Source organism: Podarcis raffonei, chromosome 9, assembly GCF_027172205.1.
Source record: "Podarcis raffonei isolate rPodRaf1 chromosome 9, rPodRaf1.pri, whole genome shotgun sequence".
Classification (NCBI taxonomy): Eukaryota; Metazoa; Chordata; class Lepidosauria; order Squamata; family Lacertidae; genus Podarcis; species Podarcis raffonei.
In genome coordinates this window covers 26,342,030-26,364,054 of record NC_070610.1, presented here as the reverse complement: position 1 = coordinate 26,364,054, position 22,025 = coordinate 26,342,030, and the positions used below count along the sequence as shown (strand labels likewise).

General features: G+C 42.0%; 1 protein-coding gene across 3 annotated transcripts in view; it reads left to right on the top strand.

The window, feature by feature from the left end:
* Window positions 1–6,842: 6,842 nt before the first annotated feature.
* Window positions 6,843–22,025, top strand: part of TBC1D1 (TBC1 domain family member 1) — a 78,107-nt gene continuing 62,924 nt past the window's right edge. The window contains exons 1-2 of one of the 3 annotated variants that reach the window (XM_053404055.1): window positions 6,843–7,107; window positions 13,781–14,238. In XM_053404055.1, coding sequence (XP_053260030.1) covers window positions 13,822–14,238 — 417 coding nt within the window. In that variant the 5' untranslated portion in view covers window positions 6,843–7,107; window positions 13,781–13,821. The remainder of the gene's footprint in view (window positions 7,108–13,780; window positions 14,239–22,025) is intronic. The other 2 variants (XM_053404056.1, XM_053404057.1) reach the window with 2 other exon arrangements.

Sequence of the window (22,025 nt, the reverse complement as noted above, 5' to 3'; positions counted from 1 at the left end):
ATGTTACAAGGCTTTGCATTCAATTGTAAGATTACCACTCATACAGATCTGATCTATTGTGCTTGTTTCCATTAGAACTTTTTAAACTTTTCACAGTCCTCTCACTCCTGTTGGTGTGTGCATGTTGAAAAGTTGCCTCTTCGCTCTCTTATATTCTCAAATTGGTCAGTGTCTCCTAGTTTTCCAGCTTTGCTCCCCATCCCTTTCATGCCTAATCTCTTTGGTTGCAAGCATGAGAGCAAAATCTGTTTCTCTTTTTTGACTCACAGTGCCTAGTTACTGGAAGTACTCCAGAAATAATTGTAATTATAATTATAAAATGTAGGGTCTGCCTTGTCAAAATCAGCTGCAATAAAATCAGCACATCAAAGATGTGGTATAGTCCCCAGTGCAGACAAGCCAGTAGCCTAACCTGAAACAGCACAGGCTGTTTGTCATATATCTGAATCTTGAACTTGTAACAAAACATTAGGTATAGTTCTGCCAATAGCAGAGACAATGGATTCAGTTCTGCAAGATGCATATTTCCAGTGCTTTTTTCTGGGGGGATGCAAGGGTACGCATATCCGTAAACATTTTGTGAATTAAGTTTGGCCTTATTGAGGGACAGTATTTCAATATGAGTAGGAAAATGAGAGTACCCCTAAACATTTTTTAGGGAAAAAAAGCACTGCATATTTCTATAATTATGTGCTGTTAACCAGTGTAAAAAATATAAGAAAATCAGACAATTACTCAGTCAGTTGCCCTATATATTCTGAGATAGAGTTCTTTCAAAAATCATTGGTTCTACAGAATATGATCTCTTCTGTCTGTATTGCTTATTTCTGATTACCTGCTCCTCCCCTTTACAGATTGCTTTTGGCTTGTTTGGGTTTTGCTTTGTTATTATCAAGGGAACAACATTAGCTTTATAGCCGCTAGCTATCTAAAGGCGAGAGTCCTGTTTTCCATGACTGATTCCTCCAAATGGAAGCAGAATAAAAAATTACCTGTCTCAATGATGTCTTGCCTAGAGCAGTGGTTATCAAACTTTTTTTCCTGAGTCACACTTTCCTCATGCTGCCCAGAGTCTTTTCCAACACTCATGTTTGAATGACAATTCTGAATCACAACCAAGATTGTCCTAGGTATCACTTGATGCTCTTGCTCTCATATGGAAAATATATTTATTCATATTCTGCAAATTAAAAACACATTTTGATGCTATGCTTTACTACACTGAAATGTTTAAATGTCTGATTGTCCTTGAATCTTCCTGCCACACTTGCCACCTACCCGTGCTACACTCTTCAAAAATCACTGACCTGAAGTTTTGATTACCAAAAAGACAACTTCTTTCTTCATGAATGACTTGAATGACAAATCAGAGATAGGATGTGCAATTTTTCTTGAAATTGTTGACTGATGTGAAGCTCTTGGAATCCTAGCCAATCTGTCATCCATCATTGGTTTTTTAAAAACACAGCATACATTTGCATAACAGTTATGCACTTAATTTATTTGACTACATTCCGGAAGAACTGTGGAGTCTCATTTGATGTCACCCAGAGTGGATGCTTCTTACGTATGGCAATGTAAAATACTGTTTGACTCTTTATTAAATGAGTGTTGCAAAGTTTATAAAATGCCTTCCTGTTCTTTTTGCTGTTTGTGGATGTCCTGCTGTTTATTTTCCTCTTAGGCATAAAAGACATGTGTACGTGGGTTGCACAGATACTCAGACAATTTTACTGTCAGCAAGTGCCTTTGTGCAACAATGTGTCTCAACTTTATAATAACTTCTCAGGAAGGGTGTAGCTAGGCAGAAGTGAAAGTTTTAAAATACAGATCTGAAAGTAAGACCGCGAGAATATGTTGAAAGCAATATAGCAACATTGATCAAAACATCACACAATTGCTCCTATTTTTCGATTTGTTGTCAGCCTCTGAAATTGGTTAATATGCAAAGACTTAACTGATTGAAAAATTGGGATCAAGCAGAATTTTTTTGCTAACAACCCATTTTGTGGATGAGCAGAAAACAACTTCTTTATGTAGGGTATGATGCTGAAGAAAATGTTACTAGCTTTGCTACATTCATTTAAGTTCAGCTTGTTACAACTCAGTCTTCCAGTCAAGATAAATAAAAAGGTCCCACTCAATTGCATTTTAAACAACATTACGAGTATATTAAAGTTGCTGAATATAACTCATTTCTTCACATTTACAGATCTTAGAACATTCAGCTTCAACTTAAAGGGGAAGTTATTTATTTCATAAAAAATTATATACCTCTTGATTGTAGAAAAAACATCAAAGCGGTTATATTGTGTGTAAAATATCCAGCGTCGTATCTGCCTGCTCGTTGCATTTGTTGGAAGTAGGTTTTTGCCTATGATAACTTATTCCACGACAAACTTGCAAGTCTTTAAGATGCTACAGGACACTGTTCTGCTGCGGCTGCTGTGTTGCAACGGTGCTGCATCACTTTGGAGTTGCTGGGGAAAATAGCTGTGTTAGTCTTATCTGCTGGTGTAAATACTTCAATTTACAGTGCCAGTAATGTTAAAGTCATATGTAGAAAGGGCTAGACCAGCCCTGATTTGAAACAGCAGGTTACCAAAAAGCAACAACATGCTCTAGTCCTGGCAAGGTCAGTTCAACCCTTATGTCAGCTTTGTTATCTGATCTCTTCCTTGCTTTAGACTATAAAGTAATACTGCCCTTATATCCTCGCAGAGCACACAACATTCAGGTTCTGCATATAGTCATAGCTTTTACAACACAAAAATAGACCTGGGAAAATAAGCATGTCATTAGAAAAGAATTTTCAAGGCCTGCTGAAGCCAAGGGAAAAGATTCCAATCACTAAGTTGGGTTTAAATCAGGCACTCATTAAGGAGTATGGTTTCTGCAGCAGCAACCAATCAGAAATACCATATTTTTTGCTCTATAAGACTCACTTTTTTCCTCCTAAAAAGTAAGGGGAAATGTGTGCGTCGTATGGGGCGAATGCAGGCTGCGCAGCTATCCCAGAAGCCAGAACAGCAAGAGGGATTGCTGCTTTCACTGCGCAGCGATCCCTCTTGCTGTTCTGGCTTCTGAGATTCAGATTTTTTTTTTCTTGTTTTCCTCCTCCAAAAACTAGGTGCGTCTTGTGGTCTGGTGCGTCTTAGAGAGCGAAAAATACAGTAGATGCTTTTGTGGTTAAAATGGTTTCCTTTAACCTGTTCCTTTACACTCTTGTCACTGGTCAAGAGTTTCCTTTTTCATAATTATATCCAGGATAAAATACTAATTATTGTAGATTTGTGCAGGAATTGTTCTGATATCTACTTGGTAGAAATATAAAAAGTCCAAATTATTGATGTCTAGTTGTTGATTAAAAAAAAAAGTGGTGGATGCAGGTAAAACCATGAACCAGAATCCCACAAGTCACCCCATACTGTATTAAAGAAACAGGTTTCTCCCTTCAGTTCTCCCTTATATGTCATATTTCCCTAGCTGCCTTTTGTAATGTATAGAAACCATTGTGTTCCTTGTTGTGTATGGTTGTCTCAAAAGCTGCTAACGTGGTTAAGGGTATGAAAGGCCATATTCAGATTACTTTTTGGGGGATTACTTATTTTGTGCCAATTTTAAACATTATTTTTTTTCTAGAATCCCTGAAAGATAATTAAACTTGCAGGGTCCAGAATGAGGATGGCATTCCTCTATAGGTCAGTCCTAAAATGCATATAGTCCCAAGTTCTTTGCTAGATGTGAAAAACGTTAACTGAAATAAAAATATTCAGTTAGAAGAGGGTTCATTCAACCAAATGGAGCAATTTTAACAAATTGTACTTTGGACAATAGGTGACACAACATGTCAATGCAGACAGCAGGTGGACATAAATGCAAGCACTTTTCAGGAGGCTTTTGTGGGGATCAGATGCTCCCATTTCATTTTATCCTATCTGATTTTCCTGCCTCTCTGTATGATAGATGGGAACAATAGTGGAAATACTGGGTGTGGTACCTTCACAATCCAGAATGTGACACCAGTAATACTTTCCTGTGTATTGTACTGCAGCAAGTGGTGCTGTACTGAAGCACCATCTCCCCCCCAAAAACTTTACAAAGTTATGATTTAGTGTTAAAGCTGAAAGTAGGAGAAGCTTCCATTTTAAATATGTCCTTTGAATTCAATGTGAGGGTGTGTGTTGTCATCCTTCTGGTTAGATAGATCTCAATTTTTTTCTCCCCACAATATTGGATCATAGTCTTAGGTTCTATGGCTTGCAAGGTGATTGTGGAACAGAAGAGAGAAATCCATATGATCAGATGGATTCTAATAAACTGATCAGAAATGTGCTTCTTTGCAAATCACAATTTTATTTTATTTTTAAAAAAGCTTCCCGCTCACTTCTGACTTGGTGAAATGGATTTTTGCTAGTTTGATAAGAGCCAAGTTGCCCCAAATCAAACTCTTAGCTAGCATGCATTGTAGTACCATTCAGAGGTGTCTGGTTTTGTACAAGAAAAGCTTGCTGTACCAGACCATGGCTTGGTTCACAAATACTAAGCAAAACTATGGCTTGGCATGAACAGGAAAGAAAATGATGGGTATTTCACTCTTTACTCAGTTCTGTGGTTGCTGTAGTACCAGAAGCTAAGCCATGGTTTGGCTTAGCATTATGTCTGAACCTAGCTTTGTGGTTTGTCTTGTGTCAAACAAACTAGCCCGTAACCAAGGTTTGTTCTCGGCTCAGTCCTTGTGGTTTGTTTGAGTAGTGATCTTGTGGGAATTCACAACAAGAATCAGAAGAAAGTAATTGCAAAACTTGAGCATGGCTGGAAGGCCGCAGGTTTTGCCTCTCTGAATTAGAAGCTTAAATAGAAATTTCCGTGCTATGGTTTATTCTGTCAGAAACTGGCCATTTTAAATTGTTGCCCTAAGCAGCAGAGTTCAAGTCTCTTGGTCTTCAAGAAATGGTTCAAGATACATTTTCACAGGATAATTCTTGAACTAGATCCCTTTTTAAAGTATGTTTCTAGCCCTCAAGGAGAAGACAGCTGACATTTTCAAAAAAGTGTTCTCGGATGAATCTCATATTATTTGGATCCTGTAACAAAAGCTTTTCAGGATTAAACTGGGTTGCATATTACCCCTTACTTTCAGCCAGGAGAGAAAAGGGCAGAGAGTCTGAGATTCTGGCTCAGACACACTAAAAGCAGTTGTCACATGTGCAATGGGGCAAAGTCCACGAGTTCACACTTGGGATCCTGGAGCTGCTGTTGCAGCCTCAGTCAAGAGGAAATGTAACATTAAAAACAGCCCAAGACCCTTTGAAAATGTGTCTAAAAGCACCAATAAAGGTTTAGGGGTTGCTAGTTCTACCAGAGCGGCAACGTTTGGGAGGTCCAATCTACATATGCACACAAACAGGACACAAATATTGAAAACTAGTAGCACTGAGCTACTGTTAGAAGATGGTGACCCATCAACTCTCATAAATGCTTAGAGTCAAAGAAACGTACAGTTGGAAGGGGTCACAAGGATCATCTAGTCCAACCCCTTGCAATGCATGAATCTTCTGCCCAGCGCGGGGCTCCAATCCACAACCCTGAGATGAAGAGGTTGTAATTTTTATTTTACTTGGGCCTTTTGTAGCACATACAAACGAAGTGAGCGTTGATTTTTCCTCTACTTCCTGAACTTGTGGCAACAGCTTACAATGAAATCCGAGGTGTGTCTAGAACTAAATCCCACCAAACCCTGTGGCAAATCCTGCCTAGACAACAGGACTGGGCTGCAGTCAAGTTAGTACAGGCAGATGTGACCAGGGACTCAGTTATACAGCTGTAAATATTTAAATGTGTTGCAAAGTGCAATATACAAATATGACACTAGATGGCGATGGAGAGCTATGCCAAAATCAATGTATTTTTCAAAACGTTTTTTGGGGGGAAAGCATTTTTCACAGCGTTTTAAAAACATATGTGTAGATTCCACCTAAGTCATCACTGGAGGTATAAGAGGGGGCGAGGAACCCCCAAAGTTGATGGGTGTTGCTATGCAAATGGATCTCGTGATCAACTATGGGGCTCACTCTCAAACCCCCCCCCCCATTTTTAAAATTCAAGTTGACACCCCTGACTCGAGGGCTTCTCTGCCCTGAACGTGAGGACTGTGCCTTCATCACCCTCAGGAGCCTTCGGGCTGAGGAGGGACGGCGGTGTGGTCAGGGCTCGGCGTGGCGCCCTTCTGCCTCGAGCGCCTAATCCGCCCGCCTTTTTGTGGTGGGTTCCGAGGGGGGGAGAAGCAAGAAAAGGCGGGAAAGAGGCAGGCAGGCAGAGCAGGAGAGGCCGCCCTTCACGCGCGCGCGTGCGCCGGCCTGCAGTGCAGCTGTTTCTCGCACATGACCGCGGCAAGACCGGCTGCTGCTGCTGCTGCTGCTGCGCCACCTCCAAGTCTTTTCTCTGAGGCGATTATTCTGAGAGGAAAAGCGCGCCAACCCGCTTCGCCTCAACACCCCCCACATCCCCAGGCTTCGCTCGCGGCCTGTGGAAACTTCTATTTTTACAGCGCGCAACTCCTTCATGGCCCCTCCGAGGCCACCCACCCCCCACCCCGGCTCGGCCCGGTCCTTCCTCCTCGTCCTCCTCCTCTCTCCCTCGAGAGACGCGGCTGGATAAGGAGCCATTGCCGCCGGTGCATGTGCCGGCTTGTTGCGGCTCTTCCCTCCCCCGCCTCAGCTGCGCCCTCGGGGGAGAGGCGGGCGCGGCGGGGCAGCCCAGAGAGGGCGCTGTGAGGGAGCCGCTCCTCCGTTCGTAGTTTCTCCCTCAAGGGGACGCCGCCACCTCACAGCCCGCCCGCCCGCCCGCCCGCCTTTGACAGCCCCGGGGGCGGGGGAGCGAGCGACGCCGGTCACGTAGCGAACGAAGCAACAGGAGCCGCTTGCGCCCCGGCCAACTTCCTCGTCGACCGCGGGACATTGCCGTCCCCTCAGGGACGAGGCGGGAGAGTTCCGCCTTCCTCTCTCAGTCTTCATCTTCCTCGCCTCTTCGCTGACATCTCTTCGCGAGCCGCAGACGGCGCACTTCCTTTCAAGGCACACACTCATCCTGCGCTGCTGCTGATCGGTGAGTGATCTCTCACCGGCCCCCCCACAACGTCCCTTCATACTTTTTCTCCCTTTGCAGGTTGATTGACGCAGCTTCTGGGGCTGGGGGTGGGGAGGAGGGTGCAGCACCCACCTAACCCACCCAGACACCCCACACACACCGTGGCGACGCGATGCGCCACGGAGCAACCACGTGTTGCTGTTGCTGCTTCCACTATGACCGTATGTGGGCAAAGAGGCTTCGCCGAGGGACGTGGTCTCTCTGCCCCGAGGAGCTTACAGTCTGGATTTTCACAGGGAACTGTGATGGCGCAAGGTGGCATGGAAATCAATGGACGCTGTTATGCAATGGAAATAACCTCCCCCCCATGCGTTTGGTGGGGTTCGCCTCACCCTCCAGCAGGAGTGTCAACATAGAGGTAGACAGGATTTTTGTTGGGAGGGGGCAGAAGAACCTCAGATTTGTATTGATTTGTATTGATAAGGAGGGGGCAGCTGCCCCCCATGGCGCCCCCTTGGCTATGCCCATGGGTGCCAATTTGGATAAATATTGGAGGAGACAGGTAAATCCTGCCCCACTTAATTGATCATGTGATGCAGCGCACACACAAACACCATTTGAATGGCAATGCCCATTAAGGTTTTTTTTTGGGGGGGGGCTCAAATCTTTTGGGGGGTAAAGGAACCTTGCCCACTAGGAGTTGGATCCTATGCCCTCCAGTAAGTGTGCCTTGGGCCTCACTTCAATTGGGACTGAGGAATATAGATCTTACTCAGCTACGCTTTGGCTTTGTGGTCTCACAACCGCAGCCAGCTTTGCACGGTTAGAAGGAAGCTGCAGATGCCAAATGGGAACGTTTTAATGACTGGCACTGCTGACACTGACAACTTGCCTTCAATAATTGTTGCATCAATAAATCACAGTAGAAGGATTGTGAAAATTAGGACAGCTCTCTCTGTCTCTCTGTATGTAAACAGTTTTAGGTCTACAACAATGCATTAAAATGTTGGATTTTTGTTTGCATATTTGCTTTGTTTTTGTCCTGTCTCAACTTGATCACTGTTAATCTATTGGTATGAGCAATGATGTCTGGTTGGAATCCCACAAATATTTGGTTAAAAACCTGTTTAATACGTTTCCTGATGAACACACCTTTTGCCATTTTTTTCATAAACACCCTACCCTGCTTTTCATCTAGCTCCCAAAGCTTACGACAGTACCAGCACTAAAATACTAATTAATGTAATATGCCAGGTGAAAGTAGCATATTTGGAAGTAAAGTTGAGTTTTGCTTTTTATTTTTTATCATGTGGATATCATGCATATATCAAGATTAAAAAGAAGTGTTTTGTGTGCATTCATTTCCATTTTCTAAGAGACAGAGGCATAGATTTATCTCTCAGTGCATCATTTTGTTGAGATTCAAAGACAGCTTTGAACTTACTTTGTAGGCTCTAACTTGTGCCAATAACAAATTGTAGAACTAAAGGCGCCAACTTTGCTCATAACTCAGCACTGCACTTGTGTGGTTTTCTCTTCTGTTCAGAGATCAAGTGATAGAGGGTCACTCTGCCATTTAGCACTGCAGAGCTTAGGATACAATTTCAGTCTGGGATTTTGCTGTAATGTTGAAATCCCAGTGATACAAGTTCACCTGCGTTAGTGATGATGGAAGCATAAACAACCTAGGAACAAGCATGTAATTTGGGAGGCAGTTTCCTTTTTAAATTGCAGGATGATAACCCCTTCTTCACTCCAAAAATAACCAAATATTGTAACCAGCCTCATCTGTACAAGTACAATGAGGGGATATAATGTTTCCTAGTGGGGAATAATCCAAAATGTACTGGTTGGTTAGCAACTTTTCTCGTTGGAGTTTGCTTGTGCTGTATTTAGGGTGTGCGCTTGGAGTATTATGGGTAAAAATAATGTCTCAGGAATGTCACAGCAATAAACTCCAATTGTGCTGCTCAGAGTGAAGCATGCAAAGTAATGTTATACATAGCACAGTATACTCTGGTTTCAAGCTTGATGTTTGTAAAGGGCTTGGAAAGGCTTTTTAGCAGTATTAAAATTACAGAGACAGGGCATAAAAGAGGGGAAAGGTTACAAAATGCATCATACCTGAATATTTAAGGGTAGCTGTAGTCATAGAGAGAAAAACTGCTTAGAGTAGCTAGGAAGGTAGGCAGCTACCCTTTACTCAGTCAGACCACTGGTCCATCTAACTCAGTATTGGCCACACTGACCAGCAGTGGCTCTCCAGGATTTTAAATGGGTGATGTTCCCAGCCCTCAATTATGTCCTCTTGAGGAGTAATGGACTATAGCCTGCACCATGGCCAGTGCTTTGGGTAGATGGTGAGTCAGGCATCTGCAAAACGTCTATAAGCAGAGTGACTCAATTCACATATAGGTCAAGGTTACTGATCCCAAGATGCCAAGGTTACTAAATCTGTGGAGGCCATTTATCTAAACCCAAGTCCACCTTGTATGTGCATTGTAGGCCCATGTGCAGTGTAGCTCTGGGGTGCGGGAAGCAGTCAGTAAAAATGACAAGTTGGGGGGGGGGAGGCCACAGCTTTATTTATTACAGCGCAAGAGCTTTGGCAAAGCGAAGGCCTATATCCATGTGATCACCAAGGCAGCCTGTTGGGTGATGAGCTGTGTCTTGACAGCAAAGATTGACCAATTTTGAGATTTCCGCACAGTATGAACCACTTACAGAGAACCTCCCCTGGCCACTGAGGCAAGGGTGCCATGGCTCATCAACCACCAAACTGGGCTTCATGACAGAAATCTCTGCCCTCCAAGATCGCTTAAGGGGAATCTCCATTAGCTGGGAAATGGTGACCTTTGCCTGCCCCTCCCTTCTAAGGATTCAGCCCAGTGCCTTTTCCGCCATAGGAAAGTTGTGACAATATTAGATAAAAGCAAAATTACAAAGTATAGCATTAGAGGGTGGGTGGAAAGATCAGCGGGTGACTGTGGTGGAAGTTGGTTGTGTCTTCTTTTTATGTTCCTGGAGTGGTCCAGTCCCTGGAGTATTCTCTCTAGTCTGCACCAGAAGCCCTGCCCCCTGGGAACCCCCTGGGAACCCAGCGATGAAGCTGAGTGGTTCCCAGCTTCATCACTGAGAGAGAAATAGAAAGTCTGGATTCTTAGAACTGTTATAAGCACCTGCACCTGCACAAAGCACCTGCACAAAGTGATAATGTCCTAATTTAAGTAAAGTAAATACAATTCACTTGCATTTAACTTGTGCACATTCAGCTTTATGTGCATAGCAAAAAAAATTAAAGGGGACACAAAGCAGGCACGATTCTGGGGGAAATGATTTAGCAATCCTGCCTGCCATTGAACTCAGTGTGTTTTGACCAGGGCTTTTTTTCAGCTGAAACTCACCAGAACTCAGTTCCAGCACCTCTCAGGTGGGCACTTGCCATTCTAAGAGAACAGGGGAGGTGTTCATGGTGAGTTCCGGCACCTCTTTTTCTAGAAAAATAGCACTGGCTTTAACTATATGTGGTTTTGGGTTTAGGCGTGATCCCCAGAACGTAACTCCTGCATATGTTGTGGGTTTACTGTAATTCTTTCTTAGATGCTAAAGAAGAGCATTCCAAACTTTTCATGTTGATGACACACTTTTTAGACATGCATCATTTTGCAACACAGTAGATAAATAGGTACCGCTCCAGCGGGAAGGTAAATGGCATTTCTGTGTGCTGCTCTGGTTCACCAGAAGTGGCTTAGTCATGCTGGCCACATGACCCGGAAGCTGTACGCCAGCTCCCTTGGCCAATAAAGTGAGATGAGCGCCGCAGCCCCAGAGTAGGTCACGACTGGACCAAATGGTCCGGAGTCCCTTTACCTTTACCTTAATTCAGTTTTACTAGCAAACCAGAGGTTAAACTAATCCCTTTCTAGCCCCAGGAGGAGCATGGGGAGCATTCGTGCGACACACCTACACATTGCAGCTGACATGCTAACATGTCGCGACACACAGTTTGGAAAGCTCTGTGCTAAAGTATTCAGGTCACTTAATCTCAAAATATTCACACTGATGTTGCACATGTGCACACACACATGACAGTAAAATTACTTATAGTAGTTGGTATCACTCTAGAAGTCTCTCACCATTACTGTTAAAAGTATGTTGAGGAGAAAATACCAAATATATGTGGCTTCTCCCATTTTTCAAGTCTCTTTTCTGGCTGCCACTATAAATCAAACATACACACATCCAACTGAGGGTTACTAAGACCTCCCCATATTCTCAACGTGTTGTCTAATCTGTGTCTTGAATTTCACTTTACTGACTGCTGTTAGGAACTAGACTCCATGCTCCACGTTTTGAGGGAGAGAGGTAACATGTTCAACCTTCTCTGGAGTTGGACGATCCAGATACTTTTGTGCACTTTTTGATGTTTTGCTTATTGTTTATTGACCACTTTTGTTATGTGATTTTTTTTATATGATGGAAGCCGCCTTGAGCATGATTGGTTGATTGATATATCAAATTTCAGCTTTCTTATCAGTTGTGGGGAAAAGAAATTTTATGCTCCATCTCTGAGTAAGTAAGTGAGGAGGAGCCAAATGTGTGTCTAGGAATAATCATCTGTTCTGATAATAAAGTATAGAAGTTCCTTTCTTAGTTCTAAGCACCACCATTTTATTTCTTAGCTAGCATTCCTTTTAAAACAAGATACTTTCCTGTCTACGAGCGGCTGCATGGGAATTTGAACTCGTGTGTCCTATTTTAGGCTAGTTTTAAGAGATTGCTTATGTACTGCATGTTATTTAGGAAAGAGGCTAATACTCCTGAGCTATTATTTAGGAGCCTCACTGCAGTACAGATGGTGGGATTTGTGACTGTAGCTAAGCTCAGAGATTGAAAAGAACATTACTATATAAAATGGAAAAAAGAGGCACTCTTGCTATCTCCCTCAGAGTTCAAAAGGCTATGAACTGTTGACAGTTGCTCTCAATCGTCTTAATGTGCTTATAAGCTGAGCCACTGCATATTTTAAGTAAGGAGAACATTTGTCAAAGTACACAAACTTTCATTATGTTGCAAACAAGCATTAAGTCAGGATAAAAATAGTAGACCAGAAAATGTAATATGATTCTTGTGGTGTGATGTATCATCACCTTTGCACCTCCCTAGATATATGGGTTGCTATAGGTTTGATAGAGACATATAGGTTTGATAGTAGAGACATCACCTTGCCAACAAAGGTCCATATAGTTAAAGCTATGGTTTTCCCCGTAGTGATGTATGGAAGTGAGAGCTGGACCATAAAGAAGGCTGATCGCCGAAGAATTGATGCTTTTGAATTAGGGTGCTGGAGGAGACTCTTGAGAGTCCCATGGACTGCAAGAAGAACAAACCTATCCATTCTTAAGGAAATCAGCCCTGAGTGCTCACTGGAAGGACAGATCGTGAAGCTGAGGCTCCAATACTTTGGCCACCTCATGAGAAGAGAAGACTCCCTGGAAAAGACCCTGATGTTGGGAAAGATGGAGGGCACAAGGAGAAGGGGACAACAGAGGACGAGATGGTTGGATAGTGTCTTCGAAGCTACAAACATGAGTCTGACCAAACTGCGGGAGGCAGTGGAAGACAGAAGTGCCTGGCATGCTCTGATCCATGGGGTCACGAAGAGTCGGACACGACTAAACGACTAAACAACAAACATAGGTTTGATACTGCTTTAGAAGAATACTCTCCAGGAAGGTCAAAGGGCCAGTTCCTAGAGGATAAGGGCAAGCTAATGTGCAGTCAAGATGAACTCAAGAAAAAGGGGGAAGGGTTGTTCACATCATTTAGTCCCCAAATCAAGACCCAACATCCACACAATCTTTGTCTCCTACTTCTTCCTTCCACACTTGTTTTCTTATTGCAGACAAAACTGTGGTTGTCTCCCTGCCTGCCCCCCTGTCTTCCCTTTCCTACTTAGCCCATGGTGTTGCTAAGTCGTGATGCTTCCTCCTTCTCAATATCTTCAAGCAGGGGTGAGGAACCTGTGACCCTCCATCTGTTGTTGGACTACAGCTCTCGTCTGCTCTGACCATTTGCCATGCTGGCTGGGGAGGGTGGGAGTCTGTGGTTCTTGTTACACAAGCTACCGTATTTTTCCGTGTATAACACGCCCCCGTGTATTAAGACGCCCCCTGTTTTTGGGGACTCAAAATTAAGAAAATGGGGGGAGATTGCCCCTGTGTATAAGACTACCCCCTTTTAAAAATTTATTTTTTAGTAAAAAAAAAAAACCTAATCTTATACATGGAAAAGTACGGTATGTCTTAAAACCTTTGGATATTTTAATTTGGACTTCAACAGTCTTGCTTTTTCTTGTGTTTTCAATGAGCCTGAAGACAAAACCTTGCATGAAAATGTTGTAGCTCATAATTGGACCCATATCAAATAACCAGAATGAATCTACTATAGTGCTGTGGCTTTTAAATAATGAAATATACTTTATAGCTGGCTGAGGATCATCTGAGGCTTTAACATCCCCATGTTTAAATATGACTTGATTCCTTAATGCTTTTGCCCTAAGTGTGAATCACTGTTGATATTACACAAGAAGCTTTTCATTTTATTGCTTAATTTTATACAGTCACTGACATGACTCTTAAATGATAAAAGAGGGAAATTGTGTTAACCATGTAAATATCTTTCCTTTCAGAAGTAAAAGTCTTCATCAAAAATTTGTTTGATGACTCAAACATGGATCCCATATCATTCAAAGTTAAAAATCCTGAAGCAACCAGTGATGGCTCAGTAGACTTCAGTCTTCAGCTAGTAGGTTCTCTGCCAGTACACTCTCTAACCACTATGCCAGTGCTCCCTTGGATTGTGGCAGAGATTCGGCAGCTCAGCACACACTCCTTGAAGGAAGAGCCTAACTCCAGCCAAATACGGCTTTATGTCTCTCCGACCAGGCTGCGATGTGAAGCAGACACAGGGAAAACCCAGCAGTGGGATCCTCTGATTTGTTCCAGCCTGTTTGAGTGTAAGCCGCAGCATGTCCACAAACTGATTCACAACAGTCATGATCCAAGCTACTTTGCCTGCTTAATAAAAGATGGAGCAACAAACCCCCAAAGTATCTGTTACGTATTCAAAGCTGATGATCAAACAAAAGTAAGTGATATATTTTTGTTTACATTCAAATGTGTTGCAAATTAAGATGGCATTTAAATAAATTGTATGGTAGAGAGATGCAGCTTCTGTGATGGTTTGACATCCATGCCATACATTTAAGATATGTTACTTGACACAAAGAATCCAGGGAACTGTGGTTTTATAAAGCTACTGGGATTGTGGCTCTGTGAGAGGTAAACTACACTTCCCAGGATCCTTTACAGGAAGCCATGACTGTTAAAATGCTATAAATGTGCTTTAAATGCATGATGTGGATGTGAATAGTTCTATTCCATACAAGCTGTATATTATTATTTTCTCAATATGTAAAACAAAATATCCATTCATTTATCCAGAGCTTCCCCTATTTCATGAATATAGGAACTCTCAAACAAATTATATTAGTACTCTATGAAGCTTGGTATTCAGTCTGTGTCAATGTGCACGAAGAAATTGTTCAGTAAAAGTGGTGCAAATAGGGAAGTTAAAAAGGTAAAGGGTAAAGGGACCCTTGACCATTAGGTCTTGTCGTGACCGACTCAGGGGCTGCAGCACTCATCTCACTATATTGGCCGAGGGAGCTGGTGTACAGCTTCCGGGTTATGTGGCCAGCATGGCTAAGCTGCTTCTGGCGAACCAGAGCAGTGCACGGAAACGCCATTTACCTTCCTGCTGGAGTGGTACCTATTTATCTACTTGCACTTTGACGTGCTTTCGAACTGCTAGGTTGGCAGGAGCAGGGACTGAGCAACGGGAGCTCACCCTGTCGCGGGAAGTCAAACCACCGAACTTCTAGGCTCTATGGTTTAACCCATAGCGCCACCCACGTCCCTAAATAGGGCAGTTAGGGAGTGATAATTATCCTGTTTGTGCCATATGTCTTTATCCAGAGAACAGATTCAGTTAGTACAGTTATCTCTGAATATGGCAGTGTATTTGGGGACCATTAATTTTTTTAGCCATTTTCTTTCCGTTGTGACTTCCTTTCCCCGTAAAATAACGAAAACTGTAGATTGGTGGTGGGCCAGGGGTGTCAAAGAAAATTCTCAGCACCCTCAGTAGCTTTTTGAGGGGCTACTTGAACTAGTATAAAACTACTGTAATATGAATCAATTGTATATACGCCATAGATAACTTGTGATAAAAGTTTTTGCTCTTGTGTTTGTACAACCTTCTGATTGGCAAGCCCAATAGGCTGAGTGATTTAGACCACAGCATCACCCGCGTCCCCACAATAAATATGGCTTATCATAGGCTCCCCAAAGAATGGAATTGCAGTTCCTCTAGGAAAGGGAATAACTGATAAACCAGTTTTAAGTCTGCAGTATACATACCTCTTTCCATTCCAGACCACATGCTAGTAAATATTAGTCTATGTGTAATTCCTTGAACCACAGGATCTGGGTGTCAAAAGCTGTTTTAGCACGACTGGCTTGGCTGCACTGGGCGCTGTGCAGCAAGGGGTGCCACAACAGTGCTGTAGAATGGAGCATGAGAGACAGGAGTGATGGTGAATTTTAGCGTAGCCCAGGGCGCCACTGAAATTTGAGAGCCTAAAGTCTGCCACTGTGGGTATTAACTAAAGTGTAGGGTAACAGTGCTGGGACTGATATGCCCCAAACTGCTACGTAATAAATATGTTGTGACAACAGCATTACAGATTTGTTCCAGATGGCCGGAGGCTGATAGTTCCTTCTCTACCTGTTTTCCTTCCTCTGTTCCCAATTTGCCTGGAGTTCTGATCTTTAGTAGCTATATGATGTCATATTGTGAAAACAGAATGGCTTGAGTGTCCCTTGCTTTGAGAACTGTTCGTCTCAATCAGTGAATGTTATGTTGTAACCAGAACACTTAAAAGCATGGGATGTCCCCTGCCCCGCTCCCTCCCAAAATACTGATGGCAATAATAATCCCCTCAAACACTAGTAGATGATGTTATTATTGGTTACTTTTGTAAATATATATTATTGATCACTGTTTGCTGTCTACCACAATGCCCCATTTTGTTTTACACTGTGAAAAAATGATGGTAGCATTTACTTGCCTGGCTAGTTCTGGGAGCAGTTTGACAAAGTTTGAAGAACAAAACAGTTAAGTAGAGGGCTGTGCATGTTTTAGTTTCTTTTGGGGGTATTGGTTTATTTATTAACATCATGTTCTAGGAAAGAGCCGAACATTTTCACACAGCTACGAACATCAAATGGATGCAAAATTTATAGTTCTAAAGCAGAACATAACATAAACATCTTGTCCTTTTATAAAAGTCCTATCACATAAAAAGGATCCTGATTTGGAAGAAGCTCAAATAATTGTGACCCTTGTTTATACCAAGTAAAACAAATATTTCTTTAGGAAAACATTTTTTTAAAATACTTTGCTGCCAAATATGTAGTGAGCCTCTAAACTAGTTCTGGTATTTGTAATCTGAAGGACAAATATATCTTTTAAAAATCTGTCCATAAGATCGTTTTTGGGGTAGCATTTTAAACTTGGGGAATGGTTTTTACTTTAGTCATTAGGTGGCTTCTCGGCCATGTGGAAGCTTTTGAAGTTTAAAATGGGTATTTTTCATGAGACTTTGCTTGAGATCCATGAGCTCTCTCACACTGTTATAATGGTGTGGCTTCTTCTTTAGGAGCATTGCAAAATTGGAGTGCTGTAATATGGTAGCAGACATTGGCCAGGATCTGAAGAACTGTGCTAGTTCAGTGTTCCAAGATGACTCCAGACTTGTGCTTTCTTTGAACCCTTTCTTTGCCTTTTGAACAAAAATGGAAGTTTTTGATTTGGGTGTATCTGTTACTCAAAAAACAAAAGTCCCTCTGCAGAAGTGCAAGTCCTGGAAGAGAGAGGACTTTCCATTTTAGGTCCTGGCCATACCAGTGAAACACAAAATGTATAGCATTGAACATGCATTTTATACCTTAGGTTAGCAAACTCATTAACAGTAAGTTTTTATTTAAGAAGGAAGTGAGAGAAAAGTGCAGTTATGCACTTTCTCGCACACTCCAATTTTCTTCCTCACTTCCTTCTTTGGGGAAACCAAAGTTAACAAACTGGCAAATGGTGGTTTGCACCAACCATGAACCAGAAATCATGACTGGAAAGTAGGTTCTGGTTTGGACGCGTACTTTGACTTACACCAGGTGTGGGGAACCTGTGAGCCAGATGCTATTAGACTGCAACTCCCATGAGCTTACTGGCGTAAGCATGGTCAATGGTCAGGGATAGTGGAAACTGTACTCTATAACATCTGGAAGGCCAGAGGTTCTTTCTCTCAGGCTTGCATAAAGCATGGCTTGCCCAATGTCCAAATCGTTTATGTAAACCATGCAAATGATGGTTGCTCCTGAACTCTTAATAAGGCTAGGTAGTATACAAAGCAAGAAAATAATATAAAAGTGGGGAGGAGAGAGAGAGAGAGAAACCCAATTGCTGGTGATTAACCCATCATTTCCTACATGTTGAAAGAGTTTTACGATGGACTGATAGGGGAAATAGTAGACATTCATATGAGGTCCCTTAGGTTCTATGCAGGTATAGATTCTCTATCTCTGGAAATACAAAAATACCAGTTAGTTTTATATCGCCAAATCTTATTCTTTAGTCTTTGATCTCCTCTACAGAGGCCAGTCAAACAATTTCAGCATCAGGTGGTTTTGCTTCAATGAGAAAACAAGCCTTCTTAAAACCTTTGATCTCAGAATGCTATTGAAGTGTTCGTCTTTGATACTTAATCCCACAAACATGCATAGGAAGTATATTGAGAAACTTATTCTGGCCTGGCCAAACAATAAACACATGCTGGCCTATTAATTGCTGGTCAACAGGCCTTTCTGCAAGGTGGGCTTATATTTATATTGGGCTGGGAAACCTCAAGCCCAGAGGCAGAACACTTTCCTATGGCTATGCCCTCCCCTCACTGTATGCTTCCTTAGTGCTTTTGTTTGACTGGAATGTATCGTTGACCTATAATAATGCTTCTCACATCCTAGATGGCATATGGAGGGGTGTATGTAGAAACATCTGCATTTGCATGGCTGGAATGTATAAAGGAAAGAGTCATACCCAATGTTATGCCCACTTTTGCCTCTGGTCCCACCTACCATGGGCACATGGCCCCCACAAGCTTCTCTCTGAGGTAATGTGGCCCTCAGGATGAAAAGGCTGCCCTATCTTGATTTGTATGAAACATTTCTGGATTTCTACAGGTTTCACAATCTATCAGGTATTCATATACAGTTATACCTCGGGTTGTGAATGCTGCGGGTTGCACGTTTTTGGGTTACGGACATGCCTAACCCGGAAGAACTGGAACAGGTTACTTTTGGGTTTTGGCGCATGCGCAGAAGTTCTAAATCGTGCTTTGCACATGTGCAGAAGTGCCAAATCATGTCGTGCGCCTGCACACACAGACATGGCGCTGCGGGTTGCAAATGTGCCTCCCGCACGGATCACATTTGCAACCCGAGGCTCCACTGTAATGTTTCAGCTGTTAGAAGCCCCTTTTCCCATGCAAGCTAACAAAATGTTGACGACTGAAAAACCCCATGAAGTCTTTTATTTCTGGAAATAGAGAAATTGTGAATTGTCAAAAAGCTGTTCAAAATTATCCACCAATATTTTCAAATGGCTCTGCCCTTCTAACACAATTTTGAGCAGTTGCTTCACTCAGTTTCTAAAGTTCAGAGTTTGGGGAAATATTTGGCTTTCCATTTTTTTACACCAAGTCAGTTTAGAGCCCAAGTAAAAGAATGCAACTTGTTAGCGGGAGTTGGAAGAGGGGAAAAGGGGGCCAGCACACAGGTGCATTTTATTATTCTTTAGCTTAACCAAAAGACTGAAAAACAAGAAGATACAGCAGTGGTTACCAACTGGTGGTCTATGGACTGCAGGGGGTCCATGTAAACCACCCAGGGTTTGTTGTTGCTTTTTCTGAACAGCCAAATATATTTGTTGCTTAGGATGCAAAAAATAATAATAGCACCCAATTGGTATTTCACCTTTGTCAACCTGATTCCAATCTGCAACTTAGAACAATATTTTTTGGGAATGTGTTTTGAGAAAAATCCATATTTTTGAGGCTTGTATAGCTGGCTTATACTGTAACCAGCCTTTGTTTGATTCCAGTTCCTCAATAATGATTTAAAGTAACTATTAGGACCAACAGCAAGAATCTAATGTGAAGAATTCCCCCCACCCCAAAGTTGGCTTCCAGCATATCCTCTTAACTGACTTAGGGACATGATAGGCAAGGAGGGATTGGAGAGGGAAGAGTAAAAGTGCAGTTGCATAAACATAAGCTTTGTTTTGCCTAGAGGCGAAGAGTATGCAACAGTACAGATAGTATCGTATTACAATTGGACAGTTAAGTATAGCAGTACCCAGTTGCGATCAGTTGGAGTACTGGATTTGTCCCATGTTTGCTGTAAATGTCTTCAGTACTGGCTAGAAATAGGATGTTTATCTAAGTGACTTTGTGCCTGGCAGGTTTGGTAGTTCTTAGGTTATTTTAAAGCCACTATTTATTAGTGATTATACTTAATGAGTTCAGAAGAAAGATGTAAGTTACCCACATTTTCTTTTATTTTAGTATTTTACGTGGTGTTTTTCTTATTGTATAGTCTTTTATTTTGAGGCTATCATGTGTATTTTGTATTGGAAAGATTGCTAGTAACCCCTATAAATAAATAACACCGAGCATCAAATTGTACATTAACTTCAGTGTGTTCACTTTTTGTTACAAAACCATATTATTTCACATGGATGTGTATTTCTATTCTTTAGAGTGTTGGAATATGACCTGAGAGACCAAGGTTGAAATCCTCACTTAGCCATGAAACTCAGTGAGTGACCTTGCACTAGTCAGTTACCACCTCTCAACCTAACCTATCTAACAGGCTTTGTTAGGGTAAAATGGGAAGCAGTAAGTCAGGAACCATGTATGCCACCTTGAATTCCTTTAGTAAAAAGTGGGATATAACTGGAACAATACAATACATGCACACTGCTGAAAGGCTAGTGGAAGTGTCTGGCATTCTGATCAATAGTACAGTAGGCTACCAGAATACTCAGCCAGTCAGGACTGAGAACTGATGAGGATTATGTACATTATTCCACAATGAAAGGCAAAGAAAAGACATAGCAAACTTCCCAAACATTGGTTGCTAGCTTTAGCTTCATGATGGAGGATTATTATGTAATTTATTGTTTATAGCTGACACCAAGGCTTTTGTAAGATTCTCTCTATTAAAATTACCCAGACAAGACATTCAACTGTGGGATTAGAGTTAGTATTGTTTATAGCATTTGACTAGCAAATGTTAAGACAATCTGCAAAGTTATGAGGAAATACTTAGAGAAACACTCCCCCCCCCCATCACTCAGATTTATATAAACGTCAATGCCAGCAAAAATTGTACTGGTGCCCTTTTCTCTCTTCTGTCAAATGCTGCAGACCTCATTTATTTTCTTTGTAAGGTTGCTCATGACTTTAAAGATGCAGCTGATTTTCATTTGAAGGAGCAGAAATAATTGAAACTTGAGTTCATCTAGCTCTCCTGAGAGAAATAAACTTTTTAACGGACTTGTCAGAAAAGTAGACATTTTAAACATGGAGCAAAAAATGACGTTTGATTTAAATCAAGGGCCACTAATATGCCACTCATGTGCCCTCAAAGGCCTTCCCTGGTGCCCATGGGGTCACCTGCTGAAATGAGGCTTGAAAGAAGCATCTTGTAGCCCATAGAATAAGGTATGGTGTGTGCTTTGTTGTCTGTGTGGTGCTCACAACAGTTTGTCTTTTTTGCAATTAAGCCTGAAACGTTTGGCGACCAGTAATTTAAATGATCCAACTTATAGCTCAAGAAATATCTGCTAAAATCTTTAACATTGATCCAGAAGCACAATCAGTACTCCTCTGAGAGAAAGTTATGTTCTTAGGGGAAGGTCCATACTTCAGAGGAAGAGTATATGATTTGAATGTAGAAAGTTCCAGGTTCACACCCTGGAATTACCCCAAGGTAGGCTGCAAAAGACCCTGGTTTGAAACCTTGGAGAGCCACTACCACTCACTGCAGAGAGAAGATTGCACTGAACCAGATGGACAAATGATCCAACTCAACATAATGCAACGTCAGTGTTCAGCACCCATTGGACAGTGCCTGTGACATCACAAATCAAATGTCCCTATTCCTGAAATTTTGGGGCAAAACATCATGTTTAAAAAGAAAAAAACTGTGCATAGCTATCCTTTCCTGTACCATTTCCCAATCATTTCCAAGGTGTTGTTTTTTTTTGGGGGGGGGGGAGGAAATAGTTGAACAGGCTTTCCCCATCTCCACAATAGCAAGCTGTTATTTTCTTTCTCCACTATGTTTGTGCAGTTATACAGTATTACTGTTTTAACATAGGAGACACCATTGTAGCACTAAGAGAGAAGTAGCTTTCATTGCCCTATTTTTTTAAAAAACCCTCAATACAATCGTTTAACTTTATAAGGAGAGAACTCTGTGAAACAGCAGAGTGCCAAACTCACATAATTCAACCATTAAGCTATAGGTCAGCTCTAAACTCAGGAACAAGACCAAAAGCAAATAATAAATTCTAGTTCGCAAGCACATGCCTTGCAGAACAATGAAAAATGTGAGTCTAGTTTGATGTTCTAAATCAACAGCCCACAACAAAGGCCTGCCTGGATTTTCCAGGAGGCTGCTATATAGTTGAAACAGCCAATAAGGCCCCATGTGGTCAATAAGCAACAGGTGGCCCTGAGCCGTTGAATAAAT